Source organism: Panulirus ornatus, chromosome 58, assembly GCF_036320965.1.
Source record: "Panulirus ornatus isolate Po-2019 chromosome 58, ASM3632096v1, whole genome shotgun sequence".
In the NCBI taxonomy this organism is placed as follows: domain Eukaryota; kingdom Metazoa; phylum Arthropoda; class Malacostraca; order Decapoda; family Palinuridae; genus Panulirus; species Panulirus ornatus.
Genome location: NC_092281.1, coordinates 19733178 through 19753659, shown reverse-complemented (window position 1 = coordinate 19753659; position 20482 = coordinate 19733178). Strand labels below are relative to the sequence as shown.

Here is a 20482-nt window from a genome sequence, read left to right as displayed (position 1 = left end):
CAGCCTATAGCTGCACCTGCATGTAGTAGCAGGGAAATGTAGACTCCTTTGGAGCGAGAAGTTTTTTAAGAAGTCTGCACTGTAAATGGTACACACTTGCCAAAGTTTTCCTTTTACTTGCAGAGTCCAGTAACATCCACCTGCCTTACCTTACAGATAGACACTGGTGATAGACACTTGTCAATTTGCTTATTATTATTGAGGCCTTTTGGCACACTCCAGCATTCCAGTTTGAAGCACTTCTTGTCATTCAGCTGATGCCCACACCTGGCAGTTTAGTGACACCTTTGTGATTTATGTGTGGACTAATAGTTTCAGGATTCAGCTTCCAATCTTTAGATCACATTGTAGGCCTTTGGATTGGGTACAGAAGTCTTGCATTCTCTGTTTTAGGGAAATGTTAGGCAATTTTTTTTTTTTATCTCCCAAAGCATCCTGAGTAGGAGTACAGATTTTAATTCTAATGGACAGTACTTTGGTTTTCCCATACCAGATGCATAAAGCTTTTGCAAATTCCTACCTTTAATAGAGGGGCCCTTCTACAATTTTCATATCTGCAGGTGGGTATGTTATGTCTGGGCAGATACTTTATCCAGATCAGCCACTCTCCATAAAGCTTTTGATAAGGAGGATGGCTTTTTCAGTTGGTCCTTTCCCCTTTGGAGTAGCACCTTGGTGGTTCTCTGTACCACCAAAACCAGTTTGTTACTTCCGTTTTTGTTTTCTTCAGTTTTTGAGGTAAGGGTAGTTAAACAGATCATCTTTCATTGGCTAGGAATTATGAGACCCAGACTTATATTTTTGCAAGGTTATTTGTCTGGGAAGTGTTCTGTTCAGCTATTGAATTTCTGAGATATAGTAAAGGATTGCCCTAAGTGGAACAGCACCTTGATACCAGAAACCCCTTCAGCTGTGCCATATGTTGCAGTTTATACCTCAGATTTTTCTAGTCCATCCCAGATTTGCAGGACCTCAACCTCAGTCCTGGATTTTGGAACTTACATGTAATTAATCCAATTGACTTGAAATCCATTTCCCTTCTGAAAAATGTCTTAGAAATGATGTGTTTTATGTGTGGAGTTCTGTTTTAGCCTTTATCACCACAGAATAAGGCTGGTATCACTGTTGCTCTCTCTCTCTCTCTCTCTCTCTCTCTCTCTCTCTCTCTCTCTCTCTCTCTCTCTCTCTCTCTCTCTCTCTCTCTCTCTCTCTCTCTCTCTCTCTCTCTCTCTCTCTCTCTCTCTCTCTCTCTCTCTCTCTCTCTCTCTCTCTCTCTCTCATATCAGTGTAGTGTGCTGGATTGGAGATTTATTTTTCTGGTCCATCTTTTGAGGACATTGGTTGCCTTTCCTCACCAGCCTAAGTTAGAGCTTTCAAATCATAAATTATTACATCCAGATTTTTTTCTATTGCTGTTGCTCCTCATTGTCTTATATGAACTCTTGTCTATATAGCCTGGGGTTTAGAGTTAGCAATAAACCCATTTTGGTTAAAAGATTTTTAATAAGTTAAATGTCATTTATTTTATCAACCTCTGGAATTTTTGTAAAGAGTGCTTCATACCTTGTGCCTTGTTGATTCTCTTAGAAAACGTTTGGACTTCACCAGCATTACTAAGGGGAACTTGTTCTTGTACGTCCTGGTTCTCTAGCCTCTCACATTGAGATATTATATACATCTCTAGTATTTTCTTTGGCAGTACAGGTACAAATTGTAATGATACAGATTAGCAAGTACCCAGTACAAGGATGACATGCAAATCTGGAAGTGTTCTGCCATCCTCCTTTTTTTGGGGGAGGGGGGATTTCAAACACTTTTCATTGGCTTGTCTAGGGCTTTAGGTTTTATGCTAAAGCCCATGTTAGGAGGAGATAACTCATATTTTGGTGGCCTTCCCCGCCTTTTCAAAAAGCTTTTTTCTCGACCCCGTGAGGCAACTCTAGTTTGGTATCCATGATCTGCAAGATGTTAGCTCAAAGTAGCTGATGCAGGGTGGGTTAATATCACCAGCCCCATGGCAGTCACTGATTGGCTGAGGGTAGACTTGATGAATGAGGAGTGGCTATGGGTACCTTTGGGTCATTCGCAGCAGGAGAGTGAAGGACTTTGTCTTGCCACTAAAATACTGTGTGAGGGCAGGATGAGTCTCAATCCACCTATTCTCAGGGAGTATTTCTTTGCTTTGGAACTCTCTACCTGCTCATGTCTTTCCCAGTAACTATGACCTGGCTTATTTTAAAAGACAGGTTTTTCACTTCCTCCAAGGTTTTTCACTTCCTCCAAAATTCATAATACTTAACTTTGTCTCTTCTCTCCTTTTTTCCCTTTCATAACCCTCTCTGTGTTTCAATGAAGGCCCAGCCTTGGTGTGAACTTTTGTCTGTAAATGGAGCCTCCAACATGAAAAGAAAGTGCTTGTGGGACACCACTTTACCTTTGTTTTCCTTAGGTTAATTGACCAACCTGCTATCACATTTGTTGCACTTATTGCTTCTCACAGTGCGTGACTGCCCCTCCTGGTAGAATCACCTGCAATTACCACTCTTGCGCTCCTCTGTGACTGGTTTAGCAGTTGATTTCCTCTGCTATAGTTAGTTTTGATTGCCTCAATATCCTTTGTCACTTCTTCGTTGTCTCCTTCACAACTAGCCACTGGTGCTGAGCTCTTAAGCCTACATCCCAATGACTTGCCTACATCCTAGTGGCTTGCTTATGCTCTTCCGTGAACTTGAAAATTACACTCTTTTGCATAAGCTGGTTGAACTGCCTGCACTCTTGTGTAGTCATGGAAGATCTGCATGAGGGCAACATTATGCAGACCCATCATGATCTTGTGGACTAACATGTAGGAAGTGAGGTCCCCTTAACACAATTGGGCACTTGAAGCTGCATTCTAGGGCTTGCTGCTAGTGCTTGTAGGCATAAAACTTGGTTAACTCAGTAGCTCCTTTTAGCTGGGCGAAAAAATTCCTTCTCATTCCCTAGATTTGCTGCCATGATGATTAATGAGCTTGATACATCCAGAGCCTCACTGAATGTGAGAACCTCTCATTCAATAACTGTGTAGTGTGCATCTATTGCACATTGAAAATCTTTGTCACAGTGGAGTCCTATTTTCAACGCAGCCTCACTTTCCACCCAGTTGTGTAACTTCATCCAGCCCTCCATTGAAATGTGTCAGTTCTTGAAGGTGGCCCTGGCCATCAAGTAGCTACCCCTCTCTGGGGTAGTCACTGCAGCTCCCTGTGCTGCCAGCAGTTATTCCATATTAAACTTGGCTGTGGCTTGCCTTTTTGACTGACTGGTCCCCAACACGAGCTCTCTCCACACACTGTGCTCATCCTCTTACCAGGAGTGGTTTGGACTATCCAGTGAGGGTGTGGCTACTCACCATGCCGTGTGTGAGTTGCAGTTCTAAGACATCTAGGTTATCTCGGTGTTTACTCGGGCCAACTTACATATAATCCAGGGTGCTCATGAGCACACTTATTGTCAACCGGTGCCTGTCTGCTCTGGTTGCTTACTACACTAAGCAGTAATGACCTGCATGCAACCTGTCTTGACTGTTTTACATTACAAGACAAAACAGTCACACATCCATAGATGTGAGCACACGCCCTAAAAGTAAATGACTTATTTAGTTACAGATATTTTGAAGGAGGAAGTTGGAGGAATTATTTTTTGGTAATTTGCATTGGAGTTTGAAGGTGGGGTGAATGGAATCATGTCTCATAAGATGAACTACTTTCATGTGCAAGGTGAATGATTAAAGAGTGCCTATATTAGAGTAGAAATTCTTAACTGTTTTAGCACTATGGACAAGTTGAGAATGTGTTATTGAAATGAGAGGTTCTATATCCTTGAGAAAGTATTTTAGAAGTAAGATTTACTTTTTGTTTGATGTATTGTAAAACATGGCTTCTAATCCTGTTATTTGTTCCAGATATGTAATGTAATTTTTTAATAAATAAACAGAATATATTTGCTTCTTTGTATATCATGTTTGTCCAAACGGTAGGAATAGGCTTCAGAGTATTTCTTTTTATAGATATGACTGTATTATCATATTATGTCTTGCAAAGTTATCTTCCGTATTTTTGGAATTCATGATGAATTCTTTCAGTTGGACCTCTTTCAGTTTCATGTTATGATCACCTTTTTCCACATTGAAAATAAGGTGACATATACTGAATTACTCCAAGATAGTTAAGTGTTAAAAACATGTTTGAATTATGCTTGTAGTACGAAATATGTGACTGGATTCATTGCTGCAGTTTTAGAATCCTGGTGTTTGTTTTTTTCAGAGGCACTGAGGATGAAGCTGAAGAACATGTTAACCTGGAGGAGCTGAAGGTCCTAAGTGCCAATCCCCCAAAGACGCTTAGACCTGCTGCTGCAGATGCTTATCTCATGTTCCAAGTTTGTACATGACTGTGATTTCCTTGGAGTATGATGTAAGGTTAAAGATAGGGTTAAGGAACATATTTTAGTAACATACACTAGGTTAATGGATAACTGTTTGACATAATGTAGTGGAGTAGTTCCTCCATTCATGTCCCTTTTCATGATGCATGCCTTTATGCCTATTTTCCTTTCTTTTTTATTAACTTTTGTGACATGACCTTTGAAAGTGATATATTCAGAGGATGTGGCCTCTATTACTTGGTGTTATTAGGTGAAGAGAATCTTTGTACCTTCTGGCTCTGCAGATATTGAGAAAGTGGACTCAGACTGATGTGGTATTGGTTTTACCCAGGTATATGGATGTACCATGAAACCAAGTTTTTCACCAGGTTGCTTGACTGGTATTTTATGTTTTGAAACCAATTGAAACTGATACTTACTTCTTTTAGGTAGTCATCTGTTCACTGTTTCTGAAGATTTTTCTATTCATGATTGTCATCTGTATTTCCATTTTTGCTTCAAGAGGGGATTATATCTGTTGTGACACAAAAACACTTCCATTCAAAAACCAGTAACAGCATTTGTCATTGGACATCCTAGCAGTGGGCGGTCATCAAACATATACAGAGTTTCCACTGTGTAAGAAATCATTAAAACTAGAATTGTGGGCCGGCTATATGCTGAAGGCATGGCTTGTATATAGGATGAATTTTTACAAACTATTTACAAAATCAGCTGTACCATTCAAACTATTGTTTGAAAAAGTCATTCTAGAGAATTGTACAAGATTTTTCTTTTCTTTTTTTAATCCACTAACTGTGATTACTCTGGATATTGGTGTGCACCTGGTGTGGCTTTTTTTTTACCATATTTTAAGAAACTCCACTAGTTTTTTTTCTTACCATTCGAAAGAGCTTTCATCCCCGAAGAAAATTTTTTATTTTCATACTAGTTTGCCCTTTCCCTTATCAGGAAGGTAGCACCAAGAACAGGCAAAGAAAGGTCACATTTTGCTCACATCCATGTTATAGTTGCAGTGTGCAATGATGTACCAAAACTATATAGCCCATTATCCACAACCAGGCCCCACCGACCTATCCATTTTGAGTGATCGGGGCCTGAGCATGCAGGAGGTGAAAGGTGTGCAAGGAATAGAGTGAATTGGAACAATGTGGTATACTTGGGTCAACATGCTGTTAGTGGATTGAACCAGGGCAAGTGAAGCGTCTGGGGTAAACCATGGAAAGTTCTGTAGGGCCTGGATGTGGAAAGGGAGCTGTGGTTTCAGTGCATTATACATGACAGCTAGAGACTGAGTGTGAGCAAATGTGGCCTTTGTTGTCTTTTCCTAGCACTACCTCATGCACATGCGGGGGGAGGGGGTTGTTATTTCATGTGTGGCGGGGTGGCGATGGGAATGAATAAAGGCAGACAGTATGAATTATGTACTTGTGTATATATGTATATGTGTGTGTGTGTATGTATATGTATACGTTGAGATGTATAGGTATGTATATTTGCGTGTGTGGACGTGTATGTATATACATGTGTATGTGGGTGGGTTGGGCCACTCTTTCTTCTGTTTCCTTGCGCTACCTCGCTAACGCGGGAGGCAGCGACAAAGTAAAATGGATAAATAAATAAATATATTGTTATACTTGATCACCACTTCCTGCATCAGCAAGGTAACAGATGAAGAGAGGCCCATCCATTCATGTACACATATATATATAAATGAACACCCATACATGCGCATATACATATACACATCAACATATACACATATACATACATATACATACACATCCACAGACATACACTTATATACACATGTACATATCATACTTGCTTGCCCTCATCCATTCCTGTTGCTAACCCACCCCACAGGAAATATTATTATCTCTGGGGATAAGGGAGAAAGAACACTTCCCATGTATTCCCTGCATGTCATAGAAGGTGATTAAAAGGGATAGGAATGGGAGACTAGAAATCCTCCCCTCCTTTTTTACTTTAACAACTGAAGAAACAGGGAAGGGGGCCAATTGAGGATTTTTCCCTCTAAGGCTCATTCATCTGCTCTTGATGCTACCTTGCTGATGCAGGAAATGGCGGAAATGTATGAAAAAATTACATTTCAACACAGATTTATGTTAATTCATCTTACACTGATATAGTTTACACCCAATGTTACTTAACTTTTAGCAGTTTTTAACTGTTGCATGTACTTTTTCTTACTGTATATCATAGTTGGAACACTAGTTCTCCTTATTGTTCATATTTTGTCACTGCCTTTTAGTCATAAAATCACGGTCCATGTAATAGGGTTGGAGCAATCATAGGCACTGTGTTTTGTCCTGTATGGTTCCTATTTTCCTTACTAGTGTTGCTATAACCTATGTCATCTACTTTCATCTCACTCTCCTTTCCTCATCAGATATGTCAAATTGAGGAAAATTTTCCTCCTCATTAAATCATCTACACTTGTCTGATTTTGAAAGGCATAAGTGTTATCCAATGTCTGTGTTGGTGGTGCTTACTGAAGATGTGACATTCTCCATGAAGTTAATGTAAAACTCTGCCATCATGCATGGATGATTCTGAGGTCTTTATTCACCTTCAGTGACCTTAACCTTTCTCAGGGGTTGTCATCTGTGAACAACATATAGAGTCAAATGTATGGAAAATGCATTTTACTAGAATGAGGATAGTAGTACACTACTAAAGTTGCTTAGTTGAGGACACTGACACCAAGAGAGGTTCATGATTCCTTTACAAGATACCCTCAGTGTCAGTAAAAAAAAGTTGAAGCATTCAAAACAATGGAAGGGTATAACTTAGCCAGTTTTTAGGTTGCCACATGAGTATGTTTGACTGGGTGGCACTTAATATACTCATTTGAGAAATAGCAACATTCAGAGAACATGCAGTATGTAATTTAGTGTGGTTACTCATTTGAGAAATAGCAACATTCAGAGAACATGCAGTATGTAATTTAGTGTGGTACTTGCAGAAAACATATAATGTAAGAAAAAAAAAATATCTGTGCTGAACATTGCTTAACATATGAACTTACTTTAGGACTTGGTTCAGTTAGTGAATGCTGATCAACCCTTGTGGCTCCTTGGTCTCACGGAAATGACCCGAACCTTTGGTTTAGAACTACTTGAATCCGTCCTCACCACATTCCCAACAGTTTTTTACAATGTAAGTGATCTTATATTTTGTCTATTGTAATAGGTTTTCATGTTCCATCAAGTATCACTGCCACCCTGTTGATAAATGATAACATTTAGGGTTTGTTTTACATGTATTTGTAATTTCTATACATTAACCTGTTCCTGATGTATTTTGTGACTGATATGCAAGACCCTGTTTTTCAGAGTGGTTTCATTACAATGATATTGATATGCAAGACCCTGTTTTTCTGAGTGGTTTCATTACGATGATATGAATTTCCCTTTGAGTATTTTGAAGTGGAAGTACAGTTTTACAATTTTCAGTGTTATTCATAAGAAATATCAGAATGTGCATGGTTTGTAATAATTCTACAGCTTATACAGTTTAAATGTAATGTAGTAACTTACAAGAGATTGATTTGAGTTTTGTATTAACGTGTGGAAGAAAGTGAAAAATGTATTTGACCCTGATGATATGGAACCCATCCTCACTATGTTTCCATTTCTCTTTACATTGTAATTAATACAATATTTTATTCCTATCTCCCTGTGCTGGAGGAAAAACTTTGTTTTTGCTCTCTGGTTTTTTTTCCCCACCACTCAGCATTGTCACTAACCAGGGGCTCTGACCCAACCCGTATGGGCATTGAGGGTATAGGTGAGATATGGATATAGTGCAGATGGCCTTTCTCTGACCTTTAAGAATCAAGTAGAAAGCCCAGTTGTGTTGAGGTTGGAGTGATGATGTGTTCATTGAAGTTGAAGATGTGTATGCGGTTTTCGAGGACAATGGGAATTTAGGTTTATCAAGTGTAGTGAATATGCATTTCTTGTGGTTGAAGTGAAGATAAGTTTGTTAAAGGTGAAATAATGATGCATTTGTTGAGGATGTTTGCTGAGGGAGAAGTGAATGTAGGTTAAGTAAGGACGTAGTGATGATGTTTTTGATGGTGTCTTCGTTGTGAACTTCAGTGTGAGTGATGGTGTAATGGGAGACACATTGCATTTGCCTATGAATGTTTGAATTTTTAGTTTACAATAGATTCTCTTGTTTTGTAAAGTGTTGCATATTGTTTCCCCTCTAACATACTACAGTGTCTAGCATTCATTACTTGCTACATGAATGCATGTTATGCACATCTTATTAATCCTTCAGATTCACAGTTTTGGAATTAGTATGTATGTTTACACAAGTGCACTGCTGGTCTTCTAGTTTTGGCTTCATTTTATAGTATGATTAAAGGTGCATAAATACTCTGCCCTCTTCATTAATACTCACCAAATATTGTAAATCAACATAGTTCTTTTGCTGATGCTTCATTCCTGAAGTAAAGAAGTTCAACTCATTTTATCCTGTTTTATATACAATAGGATCATGATAGCATGTGATAGGTAGCCAAAAGGTTCAATCAGTATCAAATTGCACAATATCATGACATACATTTCCATTTGAATAATGGATTAAGAACAGTGGGCCAAAAAAATGAAACGAATTGTACTCAAAATGTTAAGTAAATAAAAGAAAATAAGGTTCCATATAACACTCAAAGCATTGCCCAAGCAATGAAAGTAATATACAGCACATAGAAAATAATAAACAGGCATCTTCCTGTTTGTCACGCCCACATTTGTATGGGATAGTGGGATAGTTTAGTTAAGGTCGTGTTGTATATTCTTTCTGAATATGAAGATGATTATTAGCACATGCTGTAGATAAGAAAGTACTTACAGTCTATTCTGTGGTTCCCTCCAAGAAATAATGAATGCTTTTAACTGAAATCCAATCATGCCCCCTCTCCTCAGCTTCTGTAAGTCCAAATGTTCTTCTGTACTATCCATATGTTTTCATTATTTTTCTTGATATGTAATGTATTTTTAGTGCATGATTCTACTATAGAGCTTATAGAAATATAGGTTCATAGGGTTGGTGACAGGGGAAAAAGTTCTGGGAGCACTAAAGAGTGTGTAGAAATAGAGAACGTTATCTGGGAGGGCAAAAATGGGTATGTTTTAAGTTATAGTTGGCTCTACAATATTGTATGGATGTGAAGCATGGGCTATAGATAAGGCTGTGCAGAGTAGGTTGGATGTGTTGGAAATGAAATGTTTGAGGACAAATACATGGTGTGAGGTGTTTTGATTGAGTAGATAATGAAAGGGTAGGAGAGAAGTATGATATTAAAAAGAGTGTGGTTAAGATGATGTGCTGAAATGGTCTGGACATTAAGAGTGAATGAGGGAGGAAAGGTGATAAAGAGGATATGTGTTTCAGAAATGAAGGGAACAAGGAGAACTGACGAGACCAAACTGAAGGTGGAAGGATGTAGTCAAAATGATCTTGAGTGATTGGGTCCTGAACATACAGGAGGGTCAGATGCATGCACAGGATAGTGAATTTGAACAATATGGTATACTAGGGTGGACCTACTGTCATTGGACCGAACCAGGGCAATGGAAGACTGTCTGGGGTTTGTGAGGCATGGTTGAGGACAGAGAGCTGTGGTTTTGTTGCATTACCCATGACAGCTAGAGAATGGATATGAGCAAATGTGACATTCTTCATCTGTTTCTGGCACTACCTCACTAATGCAGTAAATGGCGATCACATAAAAAAAATTCTGTATCAATCACTGTGTTAGATGTATGGTTTGAACCTTGAGATGACCACTCCACATCCCCCTCCTTTAATTCGAAATGTCATAAACTGCACACTGTTGATCAATGCTGCTGTGCTTAGACAGTGCATCTACACCTTCCTGGCCTGATCCCCATTGTCTCTAGCAGCCTATTCTTTTGTGCAGGAAACCTTCTTTGCAGCTGAAGATGTGGACTGGCTTTTTCTTTTCCCTCACTGTTATAAGGTATCATTTTGATGATGGAGGGAGCTATTCTAAGTCTGACTGGGAGAGGCAAGGAACCTTGTCCCTTAGGTACTGGTGGGGAAGGCAAGGAGCCTTGTTTCTCACTTGTTTCTCCTTAGATACTGGTGAGAGAGGCAAGAAGCCTTGTTCCTCAAGGACTAGTGGGGAAGGCAAGAGCTTTGTTCTGTAGATACTGGTGGGGTAAGCAATAAACCCTTGAGAATCCTTGTTCCTGAGATACTAGCAGAGGAAGCATGGAGCATTGTTCCTTGGATATTGGTAGGAGAGGCAAGGAACTTTGTTCCTCAGGCACTGGTAGATAAGGTGAAGAACCTTGTTCCTCAGGTACTGGTATGGGATGTGGAGTCCTTTTCCTGAGATACAGGTGTGTTTCTGTGTGTCTGGGGTGGGTGAGGGTGGAGCCTTCTTCCTCAGATATTGGCAGGGGAAGTAAGGAGCATTTATCCTTGGATTATGGTGGGAAAGCAAGGATGCTTGTTCCTCAGATACTGGCAGGGGAGGCGAGCAGCATTATTCCTCATATACTGATGAGGAGCCTAATTCCTCAGATACTGATGGGGGAATTAAGTGTTCTTTTGATATTGGTGGGGGAGGCAATGAACCTTGTTCTGTAATACTGGTGGGGAAGGCTAAAAGCCTTGTTTCTCAGATACTCTTGGGTTGGGTTGGGGGGGGTGGGTTGAGAAGCCCTGTTTCTCTTATACTGGTGTGGAAGGCAAGGAGCTTTTGTTCCTCAGATAATGACAGGGAAGGTAGGAGCATTGATCCTCAAATAATGGTGGGGAGGCAAGGGGCCCTCTTCCTGAGGAACTGTTAGGGGAGGCAGAGCCATGTTCCTCTGATACTGGGAGGGGAAGTGAACAACATTGTTCCTTCAACACTAGTGAGGTAGATGAGGAAAGTTCTCTTGGGTACTGGTAGGGAAGGCAAGGAGCCTTGTTTCTCAGGTACTGGTGGGGGAAGTGAAGATCCTTGTTCCTTAGGTTCTGGTGGGAGAGGCGAAGAACATTGTTCCTCAGATACTGGCATGGGAAGCAAGGAACATTGCTCCTGGGATAATTTTGGGGAGGTAAGGAGCCTTGCTCCTCAACTACTGTTGGGGTAAGTAAAGATCTTTGATCCTTAGGTACTGTTGGGAGAGGCAAGGAGCCTTGTTCTTCAGGTTCTGATGGGGGAGGCAAAGCCTTGTTCCTCAGATACTGGTGGGGGAATTCTGGTGGCACTTGGTATACCTCCAGTTTCTGTAAGAACAGTACATTGCATAGTAATGCAGAAAATATCAGACGAATTATGCTGAATGTGACCCCATTAAGTGCAGTTAGAAGTTTGCTCACAGTTTCTTCCACAGATGGTCTTGTCCCTTTTTCCACCTAAGTTTGCCACCTACCATTCCACCTCAGTCCATTTTCACTGCACAGAGCTCTCGCTAATCATTTGTTGGGTATATCTAACTCATGTTTTGGAATTATAGCAATAGATAATGATATGAATGTGCTCTACACAGACCTACATCACCTAATAAGTGCTTCCCAGTGCTGCCACTTGATTCTAATCTTTACCAGTGAAGAAGTAATTTCAAGATGCTACTTTGTACTTTTACTTCTTGAGAACTTCATGATATTTTTTTTTTTCATACATAGTCACCATTTTTCTCTTTAGGGAGGTAGTTAAGAACAGATAACTGCAACTTGGAGGGAAAAGTTCTCATTTGGCTCCCTTCTCTGTTCCTTCTTTTGGAAAGTAGAATAGGAGGGAGGATTTCCAACCCCCTGCTACCACCCCTTTTAGTTTCTTTCTACAACACGCTGGGAATTCAGGAGCAATATTCTTCTCCCGTATCCCCAGGGATGAGTATATTTTAGAAATGTTTTTTTTTTGCTTTTACTTAAGTACATTTTTGTTGTGTAAAAGTACTTTTATGTAAGTAAAAAAGTCAAGTACTTATTAGATTAGGCATATGCTTTTTGTAATGCATTTTAGAGTGAGTACATGCTCTCTAAACACTTACAAACACTTGTATCTTTTTGCATAATTCTTTGGAGGAGAACTACCATCTGCACTCAACATTTTCTGAGAATGTTAACATGTTTCTGTATCAAAAGTGAAATGTAAATCGATTGTGGTGTCTTAAGCAGTTTGAACTGCTCATACACAGAAAACTAAGTGTTTTGAATCAGAAAGAATGAAAGGCTGTATTTATTAAAAGTACTCTAATATTGTGTTGAGTGTATGATTCTTTTTTTCATACTTGATTGCAGTTTGCTGCGTTAATGAGGTAGCTCCAGCAACACAAAGAAAGCCTTCATCCACTCACAGCCATTCTCTTTCTGTCCTGTGTAATGTGCTGAAACCACAGCTCCCTATTCATAACCAGGCCCCACAGACCTTTTTCTGGTTTAACCTGGATGCTCTACATGTCATGTTTCAGTCCATTGACAACACATCAACTCCTGTATACCACATGCTCCAGTTCACTCTTTCCCTTGCATGCCGTTCACCCTCCTTCACGTTCAGGTCCTGATTGCTCAAAATCTTTTTCATTCCATCCTTCCATCTCCAGTTTTGTCCCCCTGTTCTCCTTGCTTCCTTTACTTCTGCCTTATATATCCTTGTTGTCATCCTTTTCTCACATTCTCTCCATATGTCCAAGCCATCTCAGCACACCCTCTTCAGCTCTCTCAACCACAGTCTTTTTATAACCACCCCTTTCTCTTACACTCTCATTACTTTCTTGATCACACCACATTTCATTTCCAACACATCTACCCTCCTATACACAGTCTTATCTATAGCCCATGCCTCACATCCATATGATAATGTTAGGATTACTATACCTTGAAACATATCCATTTTTGCCCTATACAAATCCATCTGTTTTTATAATTACATTATTTCTCAAACATTCTTCAAAGCAAACTCCTGATGCACACATCCTTTACCATTTCTGAAACCACACTGCTCCTTCCCAGTCTGATGCTCTTTAGATGCCCTCACTCTCTCAGTCACTACCCTCCCATGCAACATACCAGATATGCTCAACAAACTTATACTTCTGTAGTTTGAACACTTGCCTTTGTTGCTCTTCCTTTATACAATGGCACTATACATGCATTCTGCGAATCTTCAGGCACCTTACTATGAACCATACATACACTGAAAGTACTAATGAATCAATCAACAACACGATCACTCTCTTATTAAGTTCAGCAGCCACCTTGCCATGTCATTCACCACTTCTTCCCTTTTCACCAAATCAGTCTCCATGACTCTCTCACTTTACTCTCCACCCTGACCCAAACACCCCATCATCAAACACATTCAGCAATCCTTCAAAATACTCACCCTATCTCCTCACTTATCACAGCTTGTTGCTACTTCCACTTTTACCTCCTTCACCAGTATTCCTATTTGTTCTCTAGCTTTTTTTTTTTTTTTTTTTTTTTTTTTTTTTGCATATTGTTAACCTCCTTCCAAAACATCGTATTCTCCTGAAAGTTTACTGATACTCGCTCACCCCATGTGACTTAATACAAAGTGAGGGTTTTTATCTAGGTACATAATGAAAGAAAGTGAAGCAGTACAAAGTAGGAATAGAAACCATTGTGAGAAAAGTCTTTTGTCTTATTTTAGTTTGCTATTTTTGGTTCTAAATTTTTTTCTTTAGGTTTTTATTACAGAATACAGAGTACTTCTGTATTTTAGTATTCATACACCAAGTAATCCCATTATGACTTTGTTTGTAGTCCTACATCCAATTTTATGGATTTTTTCCCTTTTTTTTAGATATTGTTTTATTTTTGTTCAAAGATCATAAAACCCTCTGAGGTTAACTTTTGTTTCATTTTTGTTTTTTGTCTATATTAAAAGCCAGGGATGACTGAGTTGCTGAGAACATTTGGCCTAGAACTCCTTGAATCAGTCCTGAGCCGGTATCCAACAGTATTTTACGTGAGTGAACCTTTGCCTGGTGATGTGTGTGCTTGTGTGTTTGTTTTTCTCCTTTGTTGTTTGGTTAAATCATTTTTGGCGTATGGCTTGAACTTTATGTTTAGCAGTCCATTTTGCTTAAACATTTTTGATTGATTTCTTTAAAGTGCTTATTTCAGTGATTTTTTTATTTTCATTTTTGCTAAAACAGTCTTTCATATGACACTCCATGCCAGTCATGAACAGACATACACATGTTTACAAGGTAATTAGCAGACATATTGGAAATGAGTAAAGAACAGAGAAAACAAGAAAGTGAATTATAGATTTGGAAAGATGATCATCCTTGTGTGTATGTCCCACAAGGTACTAGCTTGCATTGGTTAATCAGGATTGCTTTACTTTCTCACTACCTTGTCATTTCTTGAATGTCATTTACCTGATTTTCGATAATTTTGCAAGACAGAGATAACAGATGGTTATAAGTCCTTTACAGATAATGGGTAACACTGCTAATTGTGACACAGCGTTTGGATATCTGTGGTATTTTTTTATGTCTATCATGTGAGTATTGCAGAGGATGGGGCTACGTCTAGCCAAGCCTAGAAGGGTACAATACATTAGTAGTGTGAAGATGCTCACAATAATGCACATGTGAGATAACTGCGGCACCTAAACATTGTTTCTAGTGTTCTAACTACATTTTTCTGAATTCCAGTACTCTACTGGTTGAAGAATTCCATAACATCTCACAGTGCATCACAAACATTTGATAAAGTTGTCTAGTAGATTCCTCAATTAATGCTGTAGATGTTTTACAAGAGACTTCCCTGTTAATACAAAGAAGGTAGCAACCTTGATTTTTCAAAAGGATATGAAAGAGAATTTTTCATCCCTTAGAAAATAATTTTCAAGCTTCAAAATCTCCATTTATTTTCATACCAGACTGACCTATGTGAATGCTATGCACATACTGAAGTCATTGAGATTGTCATGTTTATGTAAGATTCTGGTGAATCCTTTGTAGTTGCCCTTGATATATCCAAAAAGCTTCTGACAGGGTATGGTATTGGGGGTCTCATCACTGGGATCTGCTCTTTTGGCTTTCCTCCCTCACTTTGCTCCCTCATATCTAGCTTCCCCTCTAGCCAGTCTGTCTCCATGATTTTTGATGGATCAGCCTCTTCTCCTTTCTCATCAGCAGTGATGTCCCTCAAGGTTCTGTCCTGTATCCAACACTTTTTCTCCTTTTTATTAATGATTTTCTTTCTTCCATGATTATCCAGATACACTCATATGCTGATGGCTCAACACTGCATTCCTCCCTATCCTTCAAATCTGCTCCTTCTTTCACTCTTCTTTCACTCAACCTACATATCATCATGACACAACTTTCTCTTTAACTCAGATTGGGACAGGATATCTCAGTGGGGTGGATGAAATCTGATTTAAGTTTAATGCCTTGGAGACAGAGTTTCTGCTGATCTCTGTCGAAAATTCCCCGCAACCTTCATCTCTCCTTTGACTGTTCTGTATTCCCCTGGTAAGACTGTAACATCCATTCTGCCTTGGAAACCCCACGTTATGGAAATATAAGTCAGTCCTAGCTACTTCTCTTCATTGTACTTCAACTGACATATTTCTTTCTTGTATCTCCCCTGATGATGTGATTATTACACGAAAGTGCATTTGGGAACTTATCGTATTTCATTTCCCCATGGACTCATAGGAATCACATGCTAAATTGTGATCCTTTCCAAAACATCTTATTCTCCTGAAAGTTTACTGATACTCGCTCATCCCCACATGACTTAAAACAAGGTAGCATTAAGAACAGAAAACTCAGTCTCTAATTGTCATGTGTAATGCACTGAAACCACAGGTCCCTTTCCACTTCCAGGCCCCACAAAACTTTCCATGGCTTACCCCCAGATACTTCACATGCTCTGGTTCAATATGTATTATACATTTTTTTTTAATATACTTAGTCACTGTCTCCAGCGTTAGCAAGGTAGCGCAAGGAAACTTAAGAAGAATAACCCAACCCACCCATATACACATGTATATACACCCACATGCACGCATATACATCTATATACATTTCAATGTATAACATACTTATACATACACAGACATATACATATATACACATGTACACATCCACACCTGCTGCCCACATCCATTCCATACATATATTATATGTATTTATTTATTCATACTTGATCACCTTTTCCCATGTTTATTACTTATGCATGTGTCATATATTTGTTCTTTTATTCATATTTCACTTAGATAAACAATTTATGTAATTTTTCACTTCTGTTTTCCCAACCTGTTACTGAAAGTGGTGCAGTTGATGAAAGATCGGATATTGTCAAGATTGTGTGAGCTTCTGTAAAGACTGGATATGGAAAGACTTAAAAAGTGTACATTTATTGAAGTGAGTGCATGGTTTCGTGAAGAGTGATGCTAATTATGGAAAAGTAGTTAGGGAACCCTAATGTGTGTATAGGAGAGGAACATGCATTGGACAAGGCGAGATACTCTGTGATCATGGTGTTCAAAGGAAATTTATGAGGATAATCTGACTTTATAATGAAAAATTTCCTATGGGATCTTTCTTCCTTCAGCAGTATGCATGTTAGATGCAAATATATTATTTTATTTACCCTTCCTTTTCTGTTTTCACCTTTTATGTTCTTTCTAAAACTATCATGTTTCCATAGCTGTTTGGTAGTTTTTTTTATATCTTACTTGATTTTGCTTTTGCATTATACACAGGTATGCCTTTTTTTTCCACTATGTAAACTTGATTTTCATTAGTGATTTATTTTCAGCACCCTGAGTTCAACTTTCTGCTGAAGGACAGAGTGTGTGCTCTGGTCATCAAGTTGTTCTCCCCAAATATCAAGTATCGAGCTTCAGTGCCTGCCAGCGTCCAGCAGGCAACACCTCTAGACAAGCCATATTTTCCGATAGCCATGAGGCTATTAAGAGTCGTTTCGGTTTTGATACAGAAGTATTATCCCCTGTTGGTGAGTCCTGTAGTTTAGTTATATCTTTTACAGGATACTGAGTCCATCAGACCACCATGCACAGTAGATACAATAGAATGATTTTGGAAATATTAAGTATGCCATTTTCCCTGAATGATGGTAGCTCCTTAACTTGAATGTTACTATAACATAACTCATGAATTAGGAAAGCTCTTCATTAAGTGGAAGGCTAAACTTCACTCTTTTGGAATTTTAATCTTGAGCTTTGAATTTGATTAAGGATTTAAAACATGAAAATGAAAAATGGATATCATCAAACCTTGTTTACTTACCAATAAAGGAGATTGCAAATAAGAGACCCTTAGCTTTGTAAACTACATTGTACTTCACTGTGTTATTGGTACTGTTCTCAGCTCCTGTTATAATTAGGGGGGTCAGATGCATACAACTTTCTAGTGTTTTTCACGTACATCCTCTTCCCTTGCCCAGTATGTGAAAGTAAAATATGAACTTCCACAGTAAATAAAGTGCCTCTTATTTTTTATTTTACATACTAAATTGATTCATTAAATGAGACCAATCTCTATTCATGCTTCCCCATCCTGGTATTCCCCTCTTACAGCTACACTGAGTGACCAGCTGGAGAGAGTGAAGAAAATAGCATGTAGAATTATCTTGGGCCAATCTTTCACTTCCTGCTAAGAGGCTCTCATCTCACTGTACCTTTCACACATTCTGACTAATGCCTGCAACTCACATGGCGGTTTGTCAATAACTGCTGATGCACCTCCATCACTGAGACCTACTTACTTCCTCCTGATGTCCCACCCCCACAGACTGCCATCTGTCACCACAATCACCTTGTGCCACTCAAAGCTTGTATTGACAGATATAAGAATAATTGTATACATGAGAGTAACTAATACAACTAATAATTTTTTTTTGTTTTGTTTTTTTCATACTATTCGCCATTTCCCGCATTAGCGAGGTAGCGTTAAGAACAGAGGACTGGGCCTTTGAGGAAATATCATCACCTGGCCCCCTTCTCTGTTCCTTCTTTTGGAGAAAAAAAAAAAAAAATGAGAGGGGAGGATTTCCAGCCCCCCGCTCCCTTCCCTTTTAGTCGCCTTCTACGACACGCAGTGAATACGTGGGAAGTATTCTTTCTCCCCTATCCCCAGGGATAAAATAATAATAACTAATAATAAAAGGGTAAATTATGGTTGGATATCTCTGTGCTTTGAATAGTAGTAAGGTACATATACAAAGTCAAAGTGGCAGATACAAAGGAATCTTTACAGAATAAATACTATGGTTTACATATCACACATTCAGTGGTGATTGGTTGGACATCAAGCAGTGAATAGTTACAAGTTGATTGAGTTGAACTGACTTAACACAAATCTAATTATGAGAAAACTAATCAGATTACTTGCTTAGCTACGCATTTGTTCATAGACTGTTTATGATATTCACAATGGCATGTATACAATTATTCTTATATCTGTCAATACAAGCTTTGAGTGGCACAAGGTGATTGTGGTGACAGATGGCAGTCTGTGGGGGTGGGACATCAGGAGGAAGTAAGTAGGTCTCAGTGATGGAGAGTAAATTATATGGGAGGGTATTGATTGAGAGGGTGAAGGCATGTACAGAGCATCAGATTGGGGAAGAGCAGTGTGGTTTCAGAAGTGGTAGAGGATGTGTGGATCAGGTGTTTGCTATGAAGAATGTATGTGAGAAATACTTAGAAAAGCAAATGGATTTGTATGTAGCATTTATGGATCTGGAGAAGGCATATGATAGAGTTGATAGAGATGCTCTGTGGAAGGTATTAAGAATATATGGTGTGGGAGGCAAGTTGTTAGAAGCAGTGAAAAGTTTTTATCGAGGATGTAAGGCATGTGTACGTGTAGGAAGAGAGGAAAGTGATTGGTTCTCAGTGAATGTAGGTTTGCGGCAGGGGTGTGTGATGTCTCCATGGTTGTTTAATTTGTTTATGGATGGGGTTGTTAGGGAGGTAAATGCAAGAGTTTTGGAAAGAGGGGCAAGTATGAAGTCTGTTGGGGATGAGAGAGCTTGGGAAGTGAGTCAGTTGTTGTTCGCTGATGATACAGCGCTGGTGGCGGATTCATGTGAGAAACTGCAGAAGCTGGTGACGGAGTTTGGTAAAGTGTGTGGAAGAAGAAAGTTAAGAGTAAATGTCAATAAGAGCAAGGTTATTAGGTACAGTAGGGTTGAGGGTCAAGTCAATTGGGAGGTGAGTTTGAATGGTGAGAGGCTGGAGGAAGTGAAGTGTTTTAGATATCTGGGAGTGGATCTGTCAGCGGATGGAACCATGGAAGCGGAAGTGGATCATAGGGTGGGGGAGGGGGCGAAAATTTTGGGAGCCTTGAAAAATGTGTGGAAGTCGAGAACATTATCCCGGAAAGCAAAAATGGGTATGTTTGAAGGAATAGTAGTTCCAACAATGTTGTATGGTTGCGAGGCGTGGGCTGTGGATAGAGTTGTGCGCAGGAGGATGGATGTGCTGGAAATGAGATGTTTGAGGACAATGTGTGGTGTGAGGTGGTTTGATCGAGTAAGTAACGTAAGGGTAAGAGAGATGTGTGGAAATAAAAAGAGCGTGGTTGAGAGAGCAGAAGAGGGTGTTTTGAAATGGTTTGGGCACATGGAGAGAATGAGTGAGGAAAGATTGACCAAGAGGATATATGTGTCGGAGGTGGAGGGAACGAGGAGAAGAGGGAGACCAAATTGGAGGTGGAGAGATGGAGTGAAAAGGATTTTGTGTGATCGGGGCCTGAACATGCAGGAGGGTGAAAGGAGGGCAAGGAATAGAGTGAATTGGAGCGATGTGGTATACAGGGGTTGACGTGCTGTCAGTGGATTGAATCAGGGCGTGTGAAGCGTCTGGGGTAAACCATGGAAAGCTGTGTAGGTATGTATATTTTGCGTGTGTGGACGTGTGTATGTACATGTGTATGGGGGGGGTTGGGCCATTTCTTTCGTCTGTTTCCTTGCGCTACCTCGCAAACGCGGGAGACAGCGACAAAGTATAAAAAAAAAAAAAAAAAAAAAAAAAATTAGTTACTCTTAT

General features: G+C 39.4%; 1 protein-coding gene across 2 annotated transcripts in view; it reads left to right on the top strand.

The window, feature by feature from the left end:
• The window catches only part of mon2 (Mon2 homolog, regulator of endosome-to-Golgi trafficking), a 133791-nt gene that overhangs the window by 22195 nt on the left and 91114 nt on the right, over positions 1-20482 (top strand). The window contains exons 6-8 of one of the 2 annotated variants that reach the window (XM_071695497.1): positions 4305-4419; positions 7483-7608; positions 17227-17424. In XM_071695497.1, coding sequence (XP_071551598.1) covers positions 4305-4419; positions 7483-7608; positions 17227-17424 — 439 coding nt within the window. Of the gene's footprint in view, positions 1-4304; positions 4420-7482; positions 7609-14114; positions 14411-17226; positions 17425-20482 lie in introns of those variants that run through there. The other variant, XM_071695498.1, reaches the window with a different exon arrangement.